At 40.3% G+C, this 25,251-nt stretch overlaps 1 protein-coding gene across 6 annotated transcripts in view; it reads right to left on the bottom strand.

The window, feature by feature from the left end:
• The window catches only part of LOC139742175 (synaptotagmin-like protein 4), a 114,369-nt gene that overhangs the window by 35,259 nt on the left and 53,859 nt on the right, over window positions 1–25,251 (bottom strand). For 4 of the 6 annotated variants that reach the window (XM_071652750.1, XM_071652752.1, XM_071652751.1 and 1 more), the window contains 2 exons: window positions 20,654–20,721; window positions 4,009–7,900 (listed from right to left, as the gene is read on the bottom strand). In XM_071652750.1, the coding sequence (XP_071508851.1) occupies window positions 4,932–7,900; window positions 20,654–20,721 (3,037 nt within the window). In that variant the 3' untranslated portion in view covers window positions 4,009–4,931. Of the gene's footprint in view, window positions 1–4,008; window positions 7,901–9,213; window positions 12,116–20,653; window positions 20,722–25,251 lie in introns of those variants that run through there. The other 2 variants (XM_071652753.1, XM_071652754.1) reach the window with 2 other exon arrangements.

Genomic DNA, 25,251 nt, shown 5'->3' on the forward strand with positions numbered 1-25,251 from the left:
CATATCATTTTCGGCTGCTGAATCTATATCACGCATTGGATAGAGATCATATACAACACAATCTAGCACACATGGCGTGCGGCATACCTTGGGGCTCCGGCCTAAACGCATCGTCCAAGCCGGAAGATGTTGAGAGGAGGTGTGCGGGTGGAGTGAGAGGGAGGGGGGAGGGTCCCATGCAGTGTCCGAGGGTTTCCACCAGTGGACCACGAGGAATAAGGGGGGAGGGGGTTTTCTCGTGCAAAGTTTGGATGCAGCTCGGATGGCCGAGCAGACGAGGAGAAACCAAAAAGGTGCCACACAGGGCTGGTCCAAGAAAGGCAAAGCTCCCGCAAGAGTGGCCAATAGAACTCTTCATGAAAACACGGTGCTCTAATGCCCAGGTGTCTTCGACTTTTCATTTGGCAGGTCCAAATATCCATGATTTTATCTCATTGTATTTTGATGTGACAGTGAATAGAAGTTGGGCTTTTTTGTTTTTGTTTGATGTCTTTTTATGCTATGCAGACAATACCAGAATCTAGGCTACATTTGGAGGTATGATGGTATTGGATTGTCAGTACCAAAGGAACAGGCTCCATGCTCAGTTATCAGTCCCATATATGCATTATTTGATATAGTTCAGATGTATTCAATTTTGTAGAGAAGGAAACAGAACATTTGCACTCTTGCCATGCACGACAACTTCAAATCAAACAAAATGGAGGTGGACATGGATGGGAAGACAAGGAGAGTGTAATTACAATGTCAACAGTCATTTCAAGATTATGACTCAGGACTGTCTTGGAAATTGTTGCACAGGAAAATGGTTGCAGGTACAAAATACACCAAGCTTTGTCTCTGTCTTCAGTCCCACATCATTGTTTAGTATGTAGGGTCTGTCTGTCATGTTCTGTTTTTTTAATATATTTATATGAATGAAAGCAATCAACAAAAGCAGAAGAGCAAGCAATTGCTGTCTCTGAAACCATACGGCATCGAGACAAGATAAGTAGCACCCACCACCATTTGCACAAGCCAGTCTACATAGAAAGCATGCACAGCTGAGTAAAACTATTTATGACACAGATCTTCTCAACACCCCCACCCCTACCCCCCCCCAAAAAAAAAAAAAATAAGTAAAGATAATAATGCTTCTGGTGACAATCTGGAAGAAGTGCGAACATAAACAAAACAATGCATCTGTCATAGTGGCATAGACACCATCAAAGAGGGAAAAAAAAATCTTTAATGCTTAAGCTCTCAGACTTTGCCATATAACACTGTCCTGGTTGTGAAAGATCTGCTTGTTAGCACTGTCAGTGAATTATTTGCTCCGAGTTTGTGGCAACTGCTACATTAAAGTATGGAAATGGCACCATTTTCTTTCTTTCTTCCTTTTTTTGGCTGCTTCTCTGGTGAGGCAAGTTCAACATTAGTAGAGGGTACTATTGCAAGAGTGTCAAAGAAGAAGGAAATTGCCATGACACCAGCAAAGTATCCATTAATATAGTGCTGCCATGATTAAACCTCTGACGAGGTCAATGCATCGACACATGACTACCAGCAGAATAAATCATTGAACACAAAGGATTTGATCAAAACATCATTTATTTCACAGAAGAAAAAGCCCTCAACAACAACGTTCATTTTGACAATTACAACCTGCATTCATCTGCATTATACATCCATGGAACATTGTTGAGTGATTTCTATCATGCTTGTCATCAGCTGATCCTACAAGTACCTGGTGGTACTCCCCTAAACAGTGGAAAACTAAATGCACACTTTTGGGTTGTTTTTTTTTTTTTGTCCATGACCAATTTCAAGTGAATTTCACTTCTTCAGAATTTTAAGACAGAATTTCTGTAGATATGTCTATATCTTCCCCTCCCCAATTTTTTCATTTATCTAAATATTTTTGGTTTAGTCTGTGTCTTCAAACTTTAGTAAAATCTAAAAATCTAAAATCAAAGATTTTCACCCTGCAAATATGCAATCATGTTCTCAGCATATACCTGCTTCACCAATGAGTCATTAGTAAAAATAAGTAGAGAAACCACTATTAAATGAGACTTATGTCTTGTTTGCCCTTTAAATGGTGAAATATGGTTTAAACTTTCAATGATTCATCTCAATACAGAAAGAAAATAAGATAAACATTAAAATACTGTAATTCTGTGATGTTATTGAAAAAATGTAATTGAAAAAGTACTGCCAGGCTTAACTACCCACCAAATGAATGCCAGTGAGATAAGTATTGTACCAATCTGAAACTGTTAACATTTTGTATAAAAGACTTATCAAACAGTACCCAGCACAATCGAGAGAATATGATAAAAAGCAAGCTGCCAGTGTTTGTAAACATACCAATATACATGTAAATCCCTCTTTAGGAAACAAATACTGTTGAGGTTACATTTTTTTTTCAGCCTACTTGTCCTATTTGAGAACTTAACATATATCTTTACATCTATAAATGTAACTATTCTATCTGAATCATCACATTTAAGGATAAAAGTACTTTCTGTACTACTGCTGAAGAAAACATGCTTTTAAACTGTACTGTAATCCTACAAGTATTTCTTCGTACAAAAATTTGAAAGTTAAATCAGATGATGCAGGGATAAGCCCCTCAATAAAAATACACTCTTTACAGAGTTATCCCCATTGAAGATACAGACAAATCTTGAAGATTAATTTTGGTAAGGAAAACTTGAATGGAGTATAATGGGATCTGCTTCTATGTGACATGATTCCAACCAAACCACTATGGGGACATTATATCAGTATTGCTACAAGACAATGATCAATCTCACGACCTAAATCTAAACAAAGAACAGTTGTTTCCCGAACAATGACAGGGTTAGGTAAAATAGGTACACATATAAGAGAAGTATAAATATGTGACTACAAATGATATTAATGCTTGGGCTACATGATACATCATTCACCTAATGAATGAAATATATTGTATGAGTAAATTTGATATATTAAAAAAATATTTTTCATCAAAATTCATGCAGTTTGTTTAACTAAAAGACTCATTAATCAATCATGAAATGTGAAAATATGCATAAGATTAAAAATGTGAAGATGACAAGAAAATGCATAAAATGATAATGGTGGGAAGATAAGATATTGCATCCACTGAGTACAACATACAAGCATGGTGGAATAAGATAACCACATCGGACCAATTCCAGATATCCTTATTAGATTATAAAAGGTGGCAATCTATGCCAGATAAACTTGACTATCTACTCCAAGGCAACTACAGAATGTAATAGAGGGATGAAGGGCTCCAAGAAATTTTTTAAAAGAGTCTGACGAATTTTGTTCTGAACTCTTTGCCTGACAGAGTGCAGAAAGTTCATTCAAAATTTGTACCTCAGTTCAAAGTAAACAATTTGGTATTTGGAATTTGGTAAGTGCATTTGATATTTGGTAATGTATTTGGCATTCTGCTACTTTTGGCTTGCATGGAAATCACAGACAAGCAAAATACAGCCTTGTGGTGTTGTACTTTCGATAGGAACCACAATCACGGCTTCCTTGGGAAATCAAATGTCATTTTACCTAAGTTTTATGAAAGATGTTGCATATATCCATTAAAAACCAAAGCAGTAAATATATGTTTTTGAATACAGATGAAGCCCAATTAATACCATAAATGCATAAACATGAACATCTGACTTCATCTTCTTATATTGCAAAGTTCAAGGGAACTATGTTTATCATTAAAGAATAAAATGTCAGGTCTTTAAAGTCATGCAAAGTTTTGTAAATGTGCCACTCAAAATCAAACATGGACATATCATGAATACCAGGCATATGATTCTATCAGTGCACACATATTACAATTCAGCATCCTTTTAAATTCACAGAGGATTTGCACAAAAACTATTATCTATTTGAATAAAAAATCTGATTTGGGCATTAGTATGACAGCCAAACCTAGAACAAATTATTCCATCAAAAAATGAAATCCTTTTGAATATTCACTTTGAACAATCATCTATTCTCTTTTCACATGACAAACATACACACCTTGTATTATAAATCTATTGTACAATGTCTCGTGAGTTTTTACCCGGCAAAAATATATTTCAGTTGCATAAACAAGCATGTATTTTCCCAATATAAAATACACTCTCTCAGGACAAGCCTGCCTAACATATTTACACAATATACTTTGATCATCTTTCCTGATTTCACCTACTCAAAGCACAATGCTGCCAACGCAGAATAATACTGATCAATCAATCCATACTAATTCTTGTATCATACAAATACATCACGTTGGTTTACCCAAGGTAAAGTAAAAGCTTAAAACAGCACACTGAGAAAAGAGCTCTTTGAGCTTCACGTCTTTCCTGCAAATCATGTCAATATCTTGATATGGCATAAAATGACATCAACTGCCCCATTTGTTTTGACAAAATCGCACCTTTGCAAAATTTTCATGTGCTGCACAGATAAGATTGCTTTCTGTCCCAAAATGTCTTTCATTGACTGAATGGTATTGTGGTTCCAACAAACACCCGCAATATCTTTACAGGCTTTATACAACCAAAAAAGATGGGACTCTCATTTTTTTTTTCTTTTGACTTGTGTTGGCCAGTATGGTTCAAAACACAATTTTTGTCTTCTGAAAAACATCAGTTATATGATCATTACATGGAGCAGCTTTTGTCTGATTCTCTGCCAAGATTTGCAAAATGCACACTAAATCTCTCACTGAAATCTGTTAACTGATTCAAGTGGAAAGTCAGCCACAAAAAAAACCCTGACACTTGATGCTCCACAAACAAGAGAGAAACCGTTAAACCAGGCTTGCCTCTTAAAGTAGAAAACACCAACATTGTGTAAATAGCTCGAAACAAAAAAAAAGGAAACAATTTGTACCATGACTGTTAAAATGTTTATCATTAATGAGTTCCATTGGGTGTTTACATTTGCCACTCCAAAGACAACCTACGAGCATTGCTGGCCTCAATATCTGAGTCTCCATCTTCTGGAAGCTCAAGGATAACAGAGAGCTCACTGTCCGAACTCGGATGAACATGCCAGGAGGAGCGCCTGGCAGATAGGTGTTTCACTCCACCTCTTCCGTAAGATCTCCTGTCACGATGGCTCTCCATCTCCTGCCTCTGGTTTTCTACTTCCTGCTCCTCCTCCTCCTCATCATCATCATTATCCTCCTCACCGCTTGATGATGAGCAGCAGGACGAGGATGAAGAGCTGGAGTCGTATCCCGCTGCATCCGTTCGGGAGGGCTGCTTCCGATAGATCTGCGGCTGAGGAGGTGTAAGTGCAATGAACGGAGTCCTGTGTCTCTCTGCCGCTCGTGAACCCTGTGAGGAATTGGGTTTCATTTTGTAGGTCCCCTTACTCAGCTCCACGGGACTGCTTGTATCATCTCTATCACCACCAAAGGTGTAGCACTGAGACTTCCCATCAGCCGATGATGACAGTAAACCAAATTGAGTCCTAGAATGTTTCACAGCTGCCTTTTCAGAAGTTGACCACATGTCTGATCTCGATTTCCCTTTACCTCTTTTCTTCCGCCTTCTATGGGGAGCATTCACACCATCATCGCTGGCCTCAGGATTTCGACCCGACGATCTCTTCTTTGACAGTCTTTTCGTCCTCTCACCACGATCATCTCTCTTGCTTTGATGTGGACTCTTACCGGGACCTGACTCAACAGACTCTGTCTCTTGGTCATTGCTACAGTCTGAATGCTGTGTTTCGGATGCTGTCAAAGGAACAGATTCCTGTGGAGGAACATCCTTCAAGAGAGACTTCATCAGGGCCTGGTTGTATTCAAGTTTAGTTTTGTACAGAGCCTCCTTCTCCTCACTGGTGTAGGCAAGGTGAGATGCATCGAGGTGAAGGCATGTCTCTTCATAAGAATCACTGTCACTTGATATCTCCACAGAAGAGCTTGAGGAAGAAGATGCATCCAGTTTAGAAGAGTGAAAATCGAGTTGGGGCTGGACTACTGCTTTTTCTACATTTGAGTTCACTTCTGGTCTCCCTACAAGTCTCTTCAAAAAGTCAGGGAGGAAAGATCTTTGCTCTGAATCTGGCTTTTCCCTCCCTTGCATATCTTCACTTTCACAGATTTGCTTCATCTCCTTGGCTCTGGCTGGAAGGACAAGAGGAACTAAGCCTTCTTCATTGTCATGGACACCCCACTCGGTGATAGAATCCTTCACTTTCTCCTCTGTCAACTCCCCATCAGAGGGAGACAGATTGCTTCCATATCCAAGAACAGTCTTACCTCCATCCTGAGGGCCACTCGCAAGCAGGTCGCCAACAGGACAGCGAGAGTCATCATCATCAGAGTCTGATACCTCTGAGAGGTGAAGTTCAGCAAGGTCCAGTGAGCTACAATCACTCTCATTCTCTTCAGCTGCAGCCTCGCCCTCAAAGAGCAAATCACCACCCTCCATACTGTCCCTCTCGTCCTGACCAGCCCTTTTGACCAGAGACTTGTCACTGCCCTGTGGCTCTACACTAGCTCTGTGCTCTGTTGGGCCAGAGAGAGTCTGTTTTTCTTTGAGGGATGCTTCAGTTTCCCCTCCTGAGCTCTGGCTGCTGTTGAAACGGTTCGGTCGAAAGTTCCGCAGAACTGCACCATGGCGCTGGAGAAGCAGGATATCGGACATGGAAAGTCGCTTTCCAGAGAATGTAATTCCTGTCACAGGCATTCCTTTATCCCCATTCTCAGACAAAAATTTGTCCAATCTCACATCACCAACACTGACAGCCATGGTAGAATCACTCCCGTCAGACTCAAAACTGTCTGATCCTCTATCGAGAACAATGAATTTCTGTGGATTTGAGGTATCAGAAGAGTCCTGTGGTATAAAGAAGTCGTACAGTTCAGAGTTGCTGGTAGGCAGTACAAAATTTTCCTGCTGGTTCAAAACAAATTGGTTCACATTGTTATTGAGATAGAATCCACCATCAGTGGGCTTGCACAAATTTGAGTCCTGCACTGATGAAGTGGTTGATTCAAAAACAGATCCCGCTACCAGGTTGATGTTCTGCTGCTGTTGTAGGATGTCCTTTGAAAGAATACAGTTGTCTTCATAGCCAAGGCCGGCCGTCTGCATGTGTAGATTGTCATTGGGGAGGCCTTCTTTCTCCAAATCCCCACCGCCATTCTGCTCCTTTCCATCAGCGACGGCATCCCAGGCAACAGTGCTGGAGCTTGTGATGCTCATGGCATCGGTGTCAGACTGGCGGGACGAGTCCTCGCCTGCTGTGTCAGAGAGCTTTTCATTTCCTTCCTCATCCATATTGTCGCCCATCTCGATCACGTGATGAGCGTGACCTGCTTTGGTCTGTATGGGCGTGTTGCCAAAGCCATGAGTATCAAATTCCCTCATGTTACTGGTAGGCCTGTTAGCTGTGCTCATGATAGCTGGTGTGCTGATATGCAGTGAGTTAGTGAGGTGTTTGGCTGGCCCTAACATGTAGTGCTGTGCATGTTGGTGGGTTAGAGGAGTATATGTGCTGCCGGTTCTGAGTGTGGGACTGAAGACAGAGGGGTTGGCGCGCACCCGTAGAGGGGGCGAGGAAAGACTCTCCGACCCAGAAGAGGGTTCTGTTTTGGATGAATATGGAGAGGTTTGTCTGGGATGTGTGAAAATAGATTTGTCCTTGTCTTCCAAACTGATTCGAGAGCCACGTTTGTTATGCCTATCAAAATCTGCAGCAGGACTAGAGTCAGGAGGATGTCTGCGGGTTTTGAGACTTTGGACCAAGGTTTTCTTTACGGCAGGGGAGGATGGGCCTGTTCTGGGCGACAAAACGTTAGCCTCCTCCGCCTTATTTTTGGTGTATCGATCATGAACAGATTCTATGCCACTATGGGATGCATTGCACATATCTTTCTTTTGGGGGTCTGGATTAAAACAAAAGGAAAAGAAAACAACAAAGAAAACAACAGAGTAAGGTGCACTGCTACACACAAAAAACAAAAAAAAACAAAAAAAAAACAATAGCATCATCAAGCAAAGCAAAGTAAATGTAGAGTTGATGGTATTTTCTTCATGTAGGCAAACTAAAAACAATGTGCTGACAGGTATAACCACTAAATTATAAAAAAGTGCACAATCACTGAACAGACCAACATCAAGTTATCTGCAGTTATTTCTGCAAAACTACACATAAGTTATGTCAAAAGGGGAAGAAACTGGGATCAAACATACATGAACATATCTGTCAAGAAGAGGTAATACAGTAGTCCATCACATGAACTGATGTGATAAAAAAAAAAACCACCACTACCGCAATAATCAATTATAGTGCATGTTAATGAAAACAAAGTTCAATAAAATTTACCTCCTGTCCTACACAATACTTTGCAGAGTTTCAATCCAAACAATATTATACAAAACATGAGAAAGGGATATTCTCCATATGTCACCACATTAAAACGAATGAATCTATCTACAAATCAAGGTTAGGTGACAAGAATTCTGTAATGGAAAGCTAAATGACCACTGCACAAATGGTACCATGAAAATCTATGTTTCAGAGGCAAAATGGCAGTATTGACATGTCTAGCCTATCTTGACTATGGTTGATTACTTCACAGCAAAACTGAAGGGTGAAACAGGAAAACATACATTCACACATTACCAGAAACAGTCTGATATTTTGAGCTGCAAAGCGAGTCATACCTATCAGAAACAGTATAATATTTTGACCTGTGAATGGAGTCATACCCACATGCCTCACAAATGATCGATAGAAGTTCTTGAAAGAAAATACATCACCAACTTCAAGAGAGTATAGACTAAAACAGAATATCCATATGTTGTGATTAATGGTCTGAAATGAAAATTATGCATATACCGCGTATCGTATACCTACCCTCTCTTTTCCCGACAAGTTCTCAAGTGATGATATAAATAATCCATCTTTGCACGCAAAGGTTTCATGCACATATCAAGTCCATTATGATTCATGCGATGACTGGAGTATTGTAACAGGTTACACCCAAAGGAACAAGACTTGACAAGATTCTGACAGATAATCTAAAGAATAAGAGCTCCTTGCGGGACATAGTGACTCTGTTCTGTTGACATGTCATTTAAATCACTTTAATCATTAACTAAATTGACCTGCCAAAAATCTGAGTCATTGGTAAATGAGCATTTCCCTAATGAAAAAGGCAATCCTTCCCCCCCCCCCCCCTCTTGCTGCACTTACCGAGAGACTGTGAGCACTTCAGGAAATCAAACCACTCATTAATCAACACTGTCGCAACCTGTTGTTACAGGAGAACTGATGTGCAGTAGTGTTTACTTCAGGCAACCAGGAAGAATATGGTACGCACCGGAGTAACGCACCGGAGAATACTAACAGCTATTCAGAGTCAAATGTAAAAAACATTTGCGTCTAACAATAGTTTTCTCTTGTGATCTGCATTCTTTTCTATAGGGGTCAGCGTATTGGGGTTATCTAGCAAAAACGTGATCATACCAAGCAATGTGAACAGGACAATGAAGTTGCGGTTGCCTTCTACATGGATGACTGATTCAAGATTTTTTTTTCCCTCACTACTAAATAACTTAACTTTAGGCTGTAAACTGCCAGTCTAAAGATACATAATACATTCTTTGCCAGAGATATTCATTTTTCTCCATTTGCCATGAAAATCTAGGGTATTAAGTGATAGACGATATAACTACCATATTCAAATTTCTAGCACATCTATATAACAAAGGTCCGGCTGGGACAATCAACAGCTTGCCCAAGGCTAGCCCCGGCTTGCCCCAGACTTGCTTGGCATACATGTAGCATCATCTATGCATTCACAGAGCATTCAATGCAGGCATATTGAATATATACCAGTGGATAGAATAGCTTGCAATCCCTGTTAGAATTGTACGCGTATGTAGACCTGAAAGGAGAATAATCCCTGCATTTGAATTCATCAGAAAATAATTTTCTGTTCTCTGAAAGGCATCTATTTGCCACCCTTATGCTACATGTAGCTTTGTCAACCAGACTGATGTTTATGCTTGAATATATACATATCTTTTTGGCAAACTTGCAGAACTCCTGCTACAACTAGAAAAAGTTACATTTAACCTTTCCTTTGAGTAATCAGGTGAAGGTTACATGCACATATCATCAAGCACATAACAGACACACATATGCTTGTTTTGATGAACTTGCAGAACTCCTGCTTTGGCCTAAACAAAACAAAAAACACACACAAAATAAACTGTTTCATTTAACCTTCCCTCTCTGTGCAATGGAGTGATTCCTCCTACGTCACAACAAGAATCTTTGATAGAATGCTGAAAGCTTTACATTGTCCTCTGGTATTTGGCAATCAAAAATGTACAGCATTCATGTTCACTACAGCATGGCGGTGAGTTGTTGTTTAGATGCTCATATAGCATGGTTTGCACTGGAACGTGCGGTTAGCAGTACAGTGTTTGGTGTATGATGTGTGGTTAAAGCCTGCTTTGGCTTTCATGCAGGCAATTTTCTGCCAGCACATACTTTAATAAACAAAAATATAAAACCACAGGCATTTTACAGAGAGGGGAAGCTAGTATTATGAAATTCACCATGATTCTTTATCAAAACTTGGATTAATTCCATTTTTGTAAAGTTACACTTTGTCCTTCCTCATGCATGTATCTGTTTTTGTTTCACCCATGGTGGGGGATGGGAGGAGGGTAGGTATTTGCATCTGGTCTACCAATGGGTACGAAATTTAGATGGATGGACCTCAAACAATTATGAGCAGAGTCTCCAAAGCCTGGTTTTGACTCTCGGCCGATGCTCAAGTCCAGCAGGAGCCCACAATGACACAACAGGGATTTAAGGGAGATCTGGAAATCTCTCTACGTCTGTACCAACTGGCAAGGAAAGCTGGATAGTAAGGGTTAAGAAGGATGACAAAAGACAAGACAAGGAACAATGTGGCCAATAGTGCAGGGATGATAGGGCTTTTTATCATCCACCTCTAAAGATGTTAAAAATCTGCCACTTGAAGCCCCGGTCACACAGCGCTTTACGGCTTAATCACTACCAAAACCCGTCTAAAAGTGGTCTCCCGTGAAGCAGACGACGTTGTTCGCGTTGATGTCGAGTTTAAGACGAGCTACGGTCAATTTATAGACGTGGCAGGACGCTGAGAAAAATCGGAAAGGTGTCGGACGCGGTAAAAAGTTTTGAACTGCTCAAAATTTTACTCCGCTGACAACCACGAGTGGCACAGGTGGTAAAGACGTGCAACACACGTGAAACACACGTGATAATCCATGTTCCGGCAGTGATTAAAACTTGGGGAGACGCGGTAAGACGCGAAAATTTAGCGGGCAGAGCATGGTCATCTGACGCGTGTTACGCATTGGTATCACTGGAAATAGCGTGTGTTTAGCAGCTTGTCACTGACAAATTGATTTTTCTGCGTACATACACGTGGCTGGACGTGGTTAGCCGTGCTTAGGCAGTGCTTCAGCAGTGGAACAGCCGCTAACGGCCATACCCCGTACAAAGCACGGCCAAACCAAAATTACCCAATAAATTACCACTTACGACCACGTCCACCAGATTTTCATAACTTTTTGTACGTGATTTAGACGTGGAGTGCTGTGTGACCAGGGTATGAATCACCAACAGTGTCTCGTTGTACAAGTTATTTCTCTGGCCACTCCACCTTCCTTGCATTCTACAGTCTCCCCACTTTAATAGTGACTTCACTCCACGTATCCTTTTCACCTCATATGTTATATGCTATCACACTATTCTAAGGATGCACGCTGTTCATCTCATACAGTGCACATATGTGACCGTGCATGACAAAATTAACAAAAAGTCGCACCCCTTGATTTCATGCGAGGACTCAAGAAAACTGAAATGGGTCATCTGAGTCAATCTTAGTTGTTCATATTTTCTGAAAGAGCTGTCCTTCCTCTACGTTATTCTTTAGTTTGGGATCATAACATGAATGAGAAAGTGTGTTCAGCAGATTTTCTATCATCATTTTTTTTTTTTTTGGGGGGGGGTGAGAATGATTACGTGCTATATGTCTAAGAGGCTTGCTCCTTTTCATTTCTTGAAATCCTTCGCATACTCTTCACTTTCAAGTCCAATACTGTATACGCTATATATTTCGCGGGGGTTTTATTTTCGCGAATTTCGCGAGTCGGGAGCTATTCGCGAATTTAACAACACGCGAAAATATTACCTTCCAAAATGAATCCCTTGCCTTGCTGATACGAAAAGTTCAGTACTAGTAGTAAATTGTACCATGTCATGGTTTACCGAACAGACCATATACTAGTACTGTACTGGCTAAGCTTGTTTACGTACATATAGCACGTCCACGTCTACTTACGAATACTGTAGAGAGCCAATCCATTATCGCAAGGGGACCACTCATCAGAAATCTAGCGCGATGGACTTAACCACTTCAAAAATGTTGAATTCTAAGTTACTAGTTAGCAGAGTTTGGTAAGTTTTTTTTTCATGCAGTGTATATAACTAGTATCATTCTTATTTGCTAGTAAGTTGAAAATTCACACTTTCTTTGCCACTTCATATTTTCTTTGGTCCCCCAATAGCGAATTTAACCACTCGCGAAAATGTGTGACAGCGGCAATTCGCGAAAATTATAGCGTATACAGTAACCTTTGAAAGGACAATGCTAATGGTTTGAAAGTTGGCATTAGTTATGGACAGAATGTTTTAATAGAGCAAACTCAATTTCAGTTAAATAAGCCTTTCATCGTTGTTGCTCCTGTGGTTTACATCCTGTGTTTTGCCCTTTTCATCACACATCTAGCACTGCTTGGTAAAGATTGAATAGACCCTGTACTTCAGAGCCTCTTTTCTCAGGTCACACTTTTCCAGAGTGTGTGCTTTCTTTCAAGTATTTACATGGGTTAGGGGAGTCCATATGAATTGAGTTATACATCATTAATTTTTAAAGCTTAAAGTTTGCTCTTTAAGAATCTGCCCTTATCTAAAAATCCATGTCTTGCAACCTTTTGTTGGTTTTGTGATGCAGGGTCACATATAAAGTATCCATATCCACATTTCTCTGGTTCGTTTGTTGTTTTTTATATATCTTTTCGAAAGAGAATCTTCATTGCACCTCAAGAAACATTACCACCCAATGGCCTGAAAAGGTTATGATCAAGAAAAACACAGATACCAACAACAGAAATATGATATCTGGGGCTTGATGTGTTAATGTCAAACCTCTGAATGGTACATGCTAAGAAGCAGAATGAGGGATGGTACAGTATTGGTGGAGATGAGAATTGGGCTTTTAATTTTTTGCAAGATAGCAAGAAAACACTTATAGTCTAGTACAGAACATACAATTTTGTACCATTTTAAGAGGAAGTCAAAGTTTATTTGATGAACACTGGGTTTGGAATGACTGAAACATCCAAAAACAAAGTAAAACAAAGCGATCGTAATAAAGTGTGGGTCTCACACCTTATTAGAATCGCTCTGTTTTGGATCTCAGCCATTTCAAAACCACTTTTCATCAAATAAATGTTGAATTCCTCATGGAATTACATGCTCTTTCATATTTCATAAGAGGTTTTCTTGAGTTTCCTTTTGTTTCTCATCATCTCACCTAAAAATGTTAGAAACCTCAAATTAGGTCTCAACCAAAACTATACCTTCCCTTTAACCCTGACGCTCAAACACTCCCTGCATTTTACATGCCCTGTCTTGTTTCTCACTTTGTTGTTACTTGAATTATCTCACTTGCAGAGGTCCATCAACGATTTACAGAATACTGCATTTCATTTGTCGCATTAACAATTTAAATGTTGAATATGCTTCAAGAACCAACCAAGCTTGGATAAGATGTGTTACCTGGAATATATAAACACAGACAACTTGACAATGACAAATAAAGTGAATCAGCCATCACATTTGCCACAGTCTGCTTCAAGAACCAGAGCACAAAAATTTTGTAGAAACTTCTCGTAAGTATACGCTTCAATAACTCTGGAATAATGATAATAATAAAAAAAATTACTACAGTTTCTCACATCATATCAACCTAGGTCCTGTCATAACAGGTGAATTGAGACAAATAGTATTGTTTGCTGGACACACATTGTTCATGCACGAACTTAAACTGTATTGCCATTATACATTACCCCACAAGTGATCGGTCAATGATGTGCTGGACATATCCCACAAAACGTCAGGCATGGCTTGTGGCGCAGCGTAAATTATCCATGGAATGCACACGTCATCCATTTTCTTGAGTTTTCTTTTGTTTCCTCCGTGTCCACAATCAAACTTAAAAACTTAATAGTCATATGGTCTTCTTAAGACACTTTTCAGCACTGGTTCACAAAAAACTTGTCCTACTTTTGCATTCAATTGCCATGTTGACCTCGCGCCGGTGCCCCTTGCGTGGACGCATCTTGCGCGATCCTCATAAAGAAGTCTCGCAGGAGGCGCACGACAAGCGGCAGGCTATCGTCGTTGGCCTGATCATTCCCACGCCGACCGCCACTTCTGCCCGGTGGACCGGACGGGCCATCATGCAGATCAAAGAGACGTCCAAAGAGACAGTTGGCCAATGGCGTGCAGAAACACATGTATGCACTCGTGGATGCCTGAGCAGAGTCAAAGTTGAGGACCTGCTGTGGGAGGGGGGGGGGGGGGTCAGTCTTCCACTAGCGTCCAACATTAATCAAGAGATGTCTTCACTGCTACTCTGCCGTTACAAAAGTTTTCCTCCTCTACAATTCTCTTTTGCACCAAAAGTAAATGGAATAAGTACCACAGGAGATCTCTGCAGCTACAAGACATGGAGAGTTGAACCATGAAAGGAAGTCGTCACAGGCGCAATCTTCGCAGTCTTCTCACGGCAAGACAGGTGGCACATCTCCAAGCACTCCGACTCCTCAGAGATACAGAACTGGCGACTACTGTACAGTCGAAGTGTTGGCCCATCACTTTCTGCCCTCCGATGCTAACACACAAGAAGCCTTCCAAGACGTTGTCCCCGATCGTTACACAATCCAGGAATCACTGCAAGACACACCTCCTTCGCAAAGTTGACAGAGGCTGATTAACATGTGAATGGAACCTTTCGAGGTGGACTAAAGACGGAAGACCCAACAATTGTCACTCCCTCAAAGGAGTGTCTTCACCAAAGACCCATTTCAAGCTTCTTTGTGTGGCGGCACTCTCACATTTTAAGAGGACTAACCACAGATGATCACTCTTCAGTGTTGCAGCAGCGATAATTCAGAGATTTTTCTTTCTGGGTCGCTTTGCTACACATACAGTTGGCTCAGTAACTTTGTTGTCCCTCCAAAACATTCTGACACAATGCCATGAATCCCTACAAGTCCAGCCAAATCAGCCCTTCTCCATAATTAGAAGACTAACACATCAATTCAAACATGAAACAAAAGAAGGTATCACTCAAGAAAGTGGCAATAGATTTGCTGATATAATATCCTCGTGAACTGTAACTTATGCTCGCAGCAAAACATCTGCACTTCTTGCCATGTTTAGTTTGATTATCATGGTTATGATGAATTTTCATACACCAGCCACCGGGTCTAATAGGGTCTATTCTTCACCTATGCTTCAGTTCATTTGTGCTGCGTCACTGCATGATCACTCAGGCGAAGACACCCTACAATGAGGATTGGCAACTTCTTATAATGCACTAGTTTACCCCTTCCCCATTTTGAGACCTTTTCATCTGCAGCTCGCCTTAAGTGCATTTGTATTTTGCAGCCTTTAATCTTTTGCGGACAGACTGATTTTGCTGCAACACGCATTTCCCATAGACACCTGCCCTAGTATACTCAGGACTCATCCTCAACGGGTTTAATTAAAGGGAATGAAACCCAAATCTGCATATGGATTGAGTGAATGCAACAATACTGGTACACACTTCCGCAAAGTTTGAGGAAAAATCCGTTCACAATTTATACATTTTTCAAGTTTCAGTGCAGCCATCACTGGATGAGAAAACTACTACAGATCATAATGAAATACATTTATGATATAGAACAAACTATACAGAGAATTCTACAAAATTTCATTAATAGTGAAAAGTACACATTCTATCCACTTGTTACTGATATATGTTTAGGGTAAAATCATTCTCCCTGTTTAAAATTAAAATCAAATTACTATTTTTCTGTGTATTTTGGCCCACTAGATTTCTTTTTCGGGGTTCAGTGGTCCAAATGAGCCACCAGAGAAAAAAGTTAGTGTTGAGTCATGGTACAAGTACAATTATGTACATATATTTAAAAGAAAATCTTGAACACTCTACACTACTGTTTACAAGCTTGTTATCGTTTAGAAGGGTACATTACAATATTCAGTAGACTTGAAGCAGTCCATAAAATTATCACCCTGAAATTTTAGCTCATTTCTATCCCTGCCAACAATGAGGACTTTTAAAGCACACTCTGTTCAAGAGTAAATAAACAAAAATCAGAAACATTCCTGTGCTTTAGTGCAAGAGTCCTTTTGTTTGCTGTCTTCAATAGGGTTTTGGTGTCTTCTTTCCATTTCAAGACAAAGAAAATTTCGGAAACAATAGTGTGATTTGGAAAAAGGTCCTTTTCTTACTTTCATTTCATTTCTTTCCCTACAGACAATTAAAGGGATGGTACAGACTTGGTTTAGATTGGCCTGCAGATTTTCAGTGTGTGTGTGTGTGTGTGTGTGTGTGTGTTTGTGTGTGATAATGAGAAACCCCTTATGGAATATCACAGAACATGTAATTATGAGAGGAATTTACAGTTTATCTGATGAAAATTGGTCTTGATATGGCTGACACATCCAAAAAAAAAGCTATCCTAATAAAATACAATACATGACTTTTATGAAGATCTCTTTTTTGTTATCTTGCTTTTGGATATCTCGGTCATTTCAAAACCAATTTTCTTCATATAGAATTTCAATTCCCCTTACAATTGTATGCACTTTAACATTTAAAGTGGTTTCAAAATCTCTCACAAAGGGTTAAAAGTTGAATCCTCATCCATCCCCAACGAATACTATACCATCCCTTCAAGGACACACAACACACTCTGTCACCCACGCCATTTCAAGAAAACTTATTAAAAAACACCAGAAATTCCTGTAATTCAGTGAGAAAGTCCTTCATTTGCTCTGTCTTCATTCACGAGATTTCTTCCTGCCATTTCAAGACAAAGAAAATTTCAGAAACTATGCTGGTATCTGATCTGGAAAGAAGGTCCAGAAGTGGGATAAACATCATGGGGTTAATTCTTCAAAAGATAAAGAATACCAAGAGCCAAGGGATGCCTTAGTCTACATTCATGGAATAAAATAATCCCCTATTTTGTTTCATATCGTCGCAGGGGCGACAAGACCTCGTATCTACAAAATGTAAAATGTTCAGGAGAGCCAAAAAATATGGCAGCCAAAGCACTGTGGTGAATGGGATAGCCTTTCTTTTGACATGCGGTGGTGGCTTCATTTTGGGAGTAAGACATCACTTAATCCATTATTTGACCATTAATCCAAAATGTCATTTGCACCAAAATTGCAGATACAAGGTCTTGTCACCCCAGCGACGATATGTCCTTCAAACTTTTTGTTATGAAATGTGAGGTCTCAAAGAGTTAATACCATCATTGGCTGTTGTTGTTGTTGTCAAATTTGTATCGGACAGTATGATTATACAAATCATGACAACAGCGCTTCCTAACACATGTCTTGCTACAAATATTTGACCTGGACAAAGAATGTTGTTTCCATGGAATCATACGGTAAATCACGTGGACTACAACATGTAGCTTCCATGAATTTATGAAACATTTTACCCTTACTACGCGCTATCAACTCTTTTCCCTTGACAATGCATGATAGGACTGTGCAGGGCAAATTTCATTGGGCCTGGCTCGGGTGGGAACTGAGTATCATTCAATATGCTGCTCCCCATAGACAAGGAAATGCCATGTTATTTATTCACTGGCTCGATTGTTTTTGGTATGTTTGTAAATCGTACCCACTGAACTGGTCAGTGATCTTTTGATACCGCAACATTCCAGAATTTCTATACCTGCAAACAATGACATTATCGCATTCTGAATTCTTGCTTTTGCATATAATAATTGTAAAAGCTCGATTGGGGGCACTATTTAATTTTGGTAACAATGAGTCGACATCACTGTGCCAGTGCACGGTGTGAGCTCTATTTGATCGTACACATAACAATAAAGTACTATCTCTATCTCAAAACTAAAATAATTTGGGTAGGTTTAATAGCAATTATACATGTTGGGGAAAAGAAATATCATCTGTAAACTATGGAAATACATTTCTATTGTGACTTAACAATATTTTAGTCAAAACAAAAAGGGGAAAATCAGATGTGATTATCACACAACATACTCTGCCCATGCCTGCTGCACAGTAACTCCAATTAACCTTAATTTCTTGTAAAATGCATTTCAATTTTTGCAATCTAGTTTATACATAGACCGATTCTGTGAGGCGGTTTGTGTATTATCGGCATGGGCAGCGCCATTACTGCGGTGTCCCGGCCAACCCCCCCCCCCCCTCCCTACTTTAGCACACACACGGAATGAAAAACTGATGAATGGTTGTTTTAGCCAATAGGCGTCTCGTACTGAGTGCACGAACGCTTGCTTAGTGCGCGAACCTTTGTAACAAGTGCGCATACTCCCGCTACAAGTGCGCGATAAACATGTTGCCCGGGGGTGGGGGAGAGCAGGGGGGTAGGCTGGGACACCGCAATTTGAGCTAATGGCTGCGCCTAGTGCCACAAATTGTCTGCTGCCCTCAACGAACCCGAATCAGTCTATATTAATTGATGTTATGTCAGGCAGTTAAGTGTGGATGGCTTGTTGCAACACAAACCCACAGAAATACACTGGAATACATCGGAAGACTGGCTTTCTACATTACGTCCAGAGAGACATAATTGTTTGCCAGCATCCCGAATCCATTCCTTGTTGCTTTGTGATATCAGACTCATTCAAAATCTCATGCGCCATTCCTTCTCAGAGATCATTCATCACAATTCAATAGCATGCTGGAATTTCTCTCGCATACCATGGCTGATGAGCAACGTAATGACACCAAGTATTGACGCAGAATTTCCAAAGAAATAGGAGATAATGCACTAATGGCTAATCGCGCCACACTCTATGGTGTCGGAGCCAACCTTGGGGTGGATTGTAATACCTTCAAATTATCAGCCTACGCTGACTGGAGAAAAAAGCAACCAAAAGCTGAATGCATAATGATTTCAACTCTGATTACATTCCAGAGCATTTCTGAGATGAGTATTGAGAGTCAGCAAAGAGTGGCCAAGCAGAGGCTGGCAACAACAGAGAGAAAGAAGAAAAAGCCATTTATGATGGCAGGCAATGCTTCTATAGCAAACCTTGCGGCAGAGGGACCACTGATGTTTTCTTTATCAATTTCCTCAAGCCTGTCTGTGCCAGGGACTTTGGACAGTGTGTATAAGGCTATGGGGTTTTCTGTGTCAATCAACATTCAAAGCACACTAGGGGTTAAGCTTTCCTTACAACTTTTTTGTTGTTTGTGTTGTTGTTGCGCTGCAATGATCTGAATGGAAGCTTTTCCTCCAACTTGTTATCTGTGAAGTAATAGACAGCCACAGGGCACCTGTCACTGCAATCTTCTGTGTGAGGACGTAAACTTTGATTCTTTGAATCACCACACCCTTTTGGATCCAAAGCACTAATCTATTTTTTTTTTTTTGTAGAACATGTTCAATCAGTGCTGTTTATTTACAAACAAAAAAGAAATCAAAATTTGGGTTGAGATCAGGGTCACATCCTTTTCATTCAGCGTTGTCACTGTACAATGAATGAGAAACCTTTTGGGTCACTATTATTTAGCACGAGCTGATCCGCACATGTTCTGAGTGGTGTAGGCTTACTAGTCTATGTCTGAAGGCCAGTCCAATATACCGAGGAGCGCAACAAGCATGGTAAAACTTCATGAGCGATGCATAAACAAAGATCTTTACTTATACAACACCTTATGCAGGGCTCGACACTAATGGTGGCCCGGTGGCCCAGGGCCACCAAAAACGCACATGGGGCCACCAAAATTTCAGAAATGAAGACTTTGGTGGCCTGATCGAGCCACCGAAAAAGGTCGGATGTTTGCCTTTGGGCCACCAAAAATAAAAGTTAGTGTGGAGCCCTGCCTTAGGTAAAAAGCGATATAAAGTGACATAATGAAATATCGCAAAACACACACAAGAATAGGAAAAAACCTGACAACATCCGCACTTAATCCATACCCAGTGTTATACATCCTTTCTATGTGCCTTGTAGGTGATGCACTTAAATGTAGCTGTCTATGGTTAGTATCGTAGGTATGCCAAAGAAGCCAAATCGAAGAAAGCGTACCGAAGGAGGAAAAAGCTGCCCCTGTGCATTTATGGTTCCCCCAAATGACATGTGGAAATAAAGCAGTGTATCTCTTTAATGCGTTCATATCAAGAATTGAGAGAACATAAGGATGCGCCCTCATGGTCATTGTGTTAATCATTTGTATTTTGACTCTTGACAGGACGGGTCCTGGGGAAAAAGAAAGGAGGGGAGGAAAGAGAGAAGGTGGCAAGAATCGGTGGTCCACCTACCTGCTTCGTCGGAATAGAGACTCTGTGATGGAATGCGCTGTAGAGTCACGTCATCCCGTTTTCCTTGCCTGTGGAGACCAGAGAAAAAGAAATAGAGGAAGATGGTGTACATCATGACATCTGGTATACGCAAGGCTCTTTGAGATTCATGTTGATGCCAATTCAAATACATATTACATACTGATATCTCTACCAATGGAGGATTTCCCTGACAATCATACTGTAAAACCTGATATATTCGCGGCATGAAATTTTCGCGAATTGGAGCCGATGACCTTTTTTGCTGCATGAAATTTTCGCAAATTGCCACTGCCATTCAATGCATGTACAGTGCAGGTAAGAACTTTTGCATGCATTTTAATTTCGCGAATCTTGGCTCTCTCGTGAAATTTGCGAAATAAAAATGTGCGCTAACATTCCTCGTTTTACAGTATTCACTACTTCCTCCTTCCTTAAAGGAAAAGTCCACCTTCATATACATAAGGATTTAGAGAATGCAGCAATATTAGTAGAACATATCAGTGGAAGTTTGAGGAAAATTGGACAATCCGTTCAAAAGTTACGAATATTTCAAGTATCTGCGCAGTCACTGCTGGAAGAGAAGACTACTACACTGAATGATGTCACATGCGTACAACTTTACAAGGAATATAAAAAGAGAACTTCACTAAACTTTACTTTTTGAATAAAGTGCACATTTCTTCGACTTACTACTGACATACGTTAAGGGTAATGTTATTCCCCCACCTTCTAAAAGAGAGAAGTCGAGTGTTCTTTTGTTATGCGAGAAAAATGGAAATATGTTGAATTTTCTTTATTCTTTCTTTGTATCGTTGTACTCATGTGACATCACAAGCTATAGTAGTCTTTTCATCCAGCCGTGACTGAACAGAAACTTCAAAAATTCATAACTTTTTAACGGATTGTCCGATTTTGCTCAAACGCTCACTGATGTGTTCTACTAATATTGCTGCATTCACTCAACCCACAAGTCTATGAAGGTGAACTTGTCCTTTAAGTCCTTTCTCCCACCTGGGTGGTACTCGATGGCATCACCTACAGTTGTACTTGTGCGTCCACCAAAATCTCACCCATGTATTTGGAATCTCTATGAACCAACATACAAAACTACTTGTCAAACTCTAGATTATGATTTGAAATGAATAGTCCTAACTCTAGCACAAAAATGCATATACCACGATAAAACTGGTATATTCAATGTTAAGTTTTATGCATCATTAAAACACTTGTGAGATCAAGAAAATATCTCAATCTATTCATAGTTTGCCTTTATGGCTCAAGTGACTGCCTAATTACTGACTACTGAAAACAGCTGACATTATACTGAAATTTCACCTCAATTCTAATCAACTTTCTACTTGCATCACAACAAAGGTTATGACTGATATCATCTCTATGACAATATTTGATACAGGTACTTCAAATAATTTTATAGCTTCCTAAGTTTATGTCTTATTTCAACAGAATCTCTACCATTCCACTGGTTTGATTTCAATTTACAGAGCTAGTCTATTAAAGCAGGTCATGGAATTTTACTTTTGGCTAGTCCTTGATGAACGCATGTGATTTTCACTCTTGACTGTTCTCTCAATTTTTTCGCTCATGTTCCACCTTTTGATCTCTAGTCTGGTTTCATCAAGAGCTTTTCGACTTCATGAAAGCCACCAGCAATTAAAGACTCCTTTCGGGGTTTTATTTTCATGTTTTTTTTTTCCCTAATACTGCCTCTCTTTCGTCATACATACCCCGACCAAACTTGAGGGAGAAGGAGGAGGTAGACTAGACAACATGTGTGCTCAATTCTCCTACCAATTATTTCTCATCCATGACATCTGACTCTGAATTGATTGCACACTAGGACTCTTGCATCTCTGAAGCATACCCATATGGCATGCAGGCAGGTGAGAATGGGGGGTGGGGGGGGGGGGGGTGACATGATACTTTAAAGGTGCAATGTATTGTTTGCCAACGAAAGCAGTGATTTGAAAAATGGTCGAGTTACCACATTTGGTGCATATGTGTAGGTCAAATGTATCACAGAACATCTCTGACAAAATACAACAACAGTTCTCAACAGATACTAGTTTTACTGTGGGTGTGGATTACAATGCAATCGAAATGAAAAATATAACACAGTACATTGATTTGAGATTGTAGTACTACTTGAATTAGATCAAGGTATTAAACCAAGGTTCCAACTTTGACCTGAACACCTCCATTACCCTTTTTTGTACCCATGACCTTCAGTCAAATTTTGCAGAGCTTATTCAACCATGCTGTTAAAACCATTGGTGACCTTATTCTGTACAATGTCAATGGCATCTTAGGGGTCTGGGTCTTGGAGAGTTAACTTTGCTGCAAAGGTGGTCTGACAGACCTTTTCTGATAATACCCAACAGAGTATACCACTCTGATACAATGGTGATGCAATTGAGCATCTCAGCCCATTCATTACGATTGAAGTGGTCTCCAGTCTGTGCTAAGCAAAGCTTTGCTAGGGCCAAAAGTCTATGACGAAATAAGAGCAAGATTCAAACAACTCCCTCATTCATCTGACTGTGCTCAAACCGTTTGAAAGCGAATGCATTGACACAAACTGTTTTGATTCCCAATGCGAAATTTCCGGGGCAAGGTAAAAAGGTAAAACCTAACCACCGAAAGCCTCTGATCTTTTGAAATCGTTCACTGAATTGGAAACACTGGATTCACAAATGATAAAAGGACAAGGCCTAAAAATGGGGTCTGATAGAAATCAGTGTGAGATAAGTGGAGGTCTCACATAACTTTAGAGGCTCCTTAGAGGTATTCTCATAATAGGCCCCTATCTGATTGGACAATAAGCTGACAATGAATAAGTCCTGTTATATTCCTCTGAATAAATTTGTCATAATTTTGGCAAACATATTCGGAGTTTATTTCATTTCATTGATTCTTTTCAAATCACTTTTTTTTTTCAATAAATTCTTTGCAGACAGACATACCAAAACACTTCAAAAAGAGACATACTGACAAAAGAAAAGAAGAAAAGATAACTAAGCCACTGGGAGAGAGATAAAGGATGAAGTATACACTGCTCGAAAATTTTTTAAAAAGTCAAAGCTTTTACAATGTAACACTACCAAGCAAATCTTTCTTTATGTACATGTATGTCATAACCACAGCATCCAGGCACACAATACACAACAAGCACGGTCGACTCAATATTCACAAAATCATAAGTAACAAGTTTGTATGCATGTTTGCACAAGCAAGAAATGCAATGCTTTGGGGCACTTTTTTCTTTTCTTTTTTGCTTGTTTACAAATTTTTGTATTTTTGCGGTATTAGCATATACAGAAAAGCAGCGCATCTAAGTGTTGGATTTATCTACAAAATTGTATGCATGCATGCGCAGAGCAGATCGAGGTCTTAGCTCACACACAGGGTTCCGGGTCACAGGTTGGAAACAAAGGCTATGATATAATTGTGGTAACATGAGGGTCTATTTGAAGGAATCACAGGCAAGGGGGGAGGGGGGAGGGGGAGGGGGGGAGGGGGGAGTGGGGAGGGGGGAGGGGGGAGGGGGAGGGGGAGGGGGGAGGAGAGGGGGGCCAGGAAGGGGATGAAAGGATGGAATGGGAGGGGGGGGAGGGGGGAGGGGAGGGGGGCCAGGAAGGGGATGAAAGGATGGAATGGGAGGGGGGGAGGGGGGAGGGGAGGGGGGCCAGGAAGGGGATGAAAGGATGGAATGGGAGGGGGAGGGTAATAGGAGAAAAGAAAGGATTAAGCAGCGCTGCACACTGGCACTGGTCCGACGGTCCCTGACCAGTAAAAAATCACTGTCGGACCAGTAATTTTTTCGGGAATAGATCAGTAAAAGATGGAAAAACTGGGTGTGGTCTACATACTAGTCCGATAGACAGGTCGGACCAGTAGAAAAAAAAATGGGTTAGTGTGCAGCCCTGGTTTAAGACTGTGCATGTAATGTGCAAGAACTGAAATCCTTACAACCAAAGTCTTTCTGTCATGTCAAAATGCATGTAAAGCTAACAAAAAGGGACATACACTGTACTTTGACATGCCAGGAAAGAGCCACATGGTTAGGGGGGGGGGGGGACCTAGTTTACATACTCTCTGAAAAAAAATCGAGTGAAAATATTCACTCTTAAAGGAGTGAATACAAAAAAGAGTGAATTTAGAGTGAAATTGGAGTGAATTTTGAGTGAAAATGTTCATTTTCACTCATTTTGGAGTGACCTTAAGGATCACTCGAAGATTTTGGAGTGATCCCTGAGGTCACTCTAAAACGAGTGAAAATGAACATTTTCAAATTTCACTCTTAATTCATTCTATTTTGTATTCACTCCTTAAAGAGTGTACATTTTCACTTGATTTTGTTTTTCACAAAGTAAGAGAATGTGGGATAGGGCAAGAAAGATTGGCATCAGCTGAAAAAATAGTGCCATTGGAAGACAACTGTAAAACCAGATACTTTCACATGCATGAAACTTTCCTGAATTTTGCAAGGAGCCATGATTCACGAAAGTAAAATGCATGCAAAAAAAGGGGGGGGGGGAAGTGTCCAGTCTACACAATGC

Source organism: Diadema antillarum, unplaced genomic scaffold, assembly GCF_040938485.1.
Source record: "Diadema antillarum isolate AM-2024a unplaced genomic scaffold, OU_Dant_1.0 seq00000982_RagTag, whole genome shotgun sequence".
NCBI lineage: Eukaryota > Metazoa > Echinodermata > Echinoidea > Diadematoida > Diadematidae > Diadema > Diadema antillarum.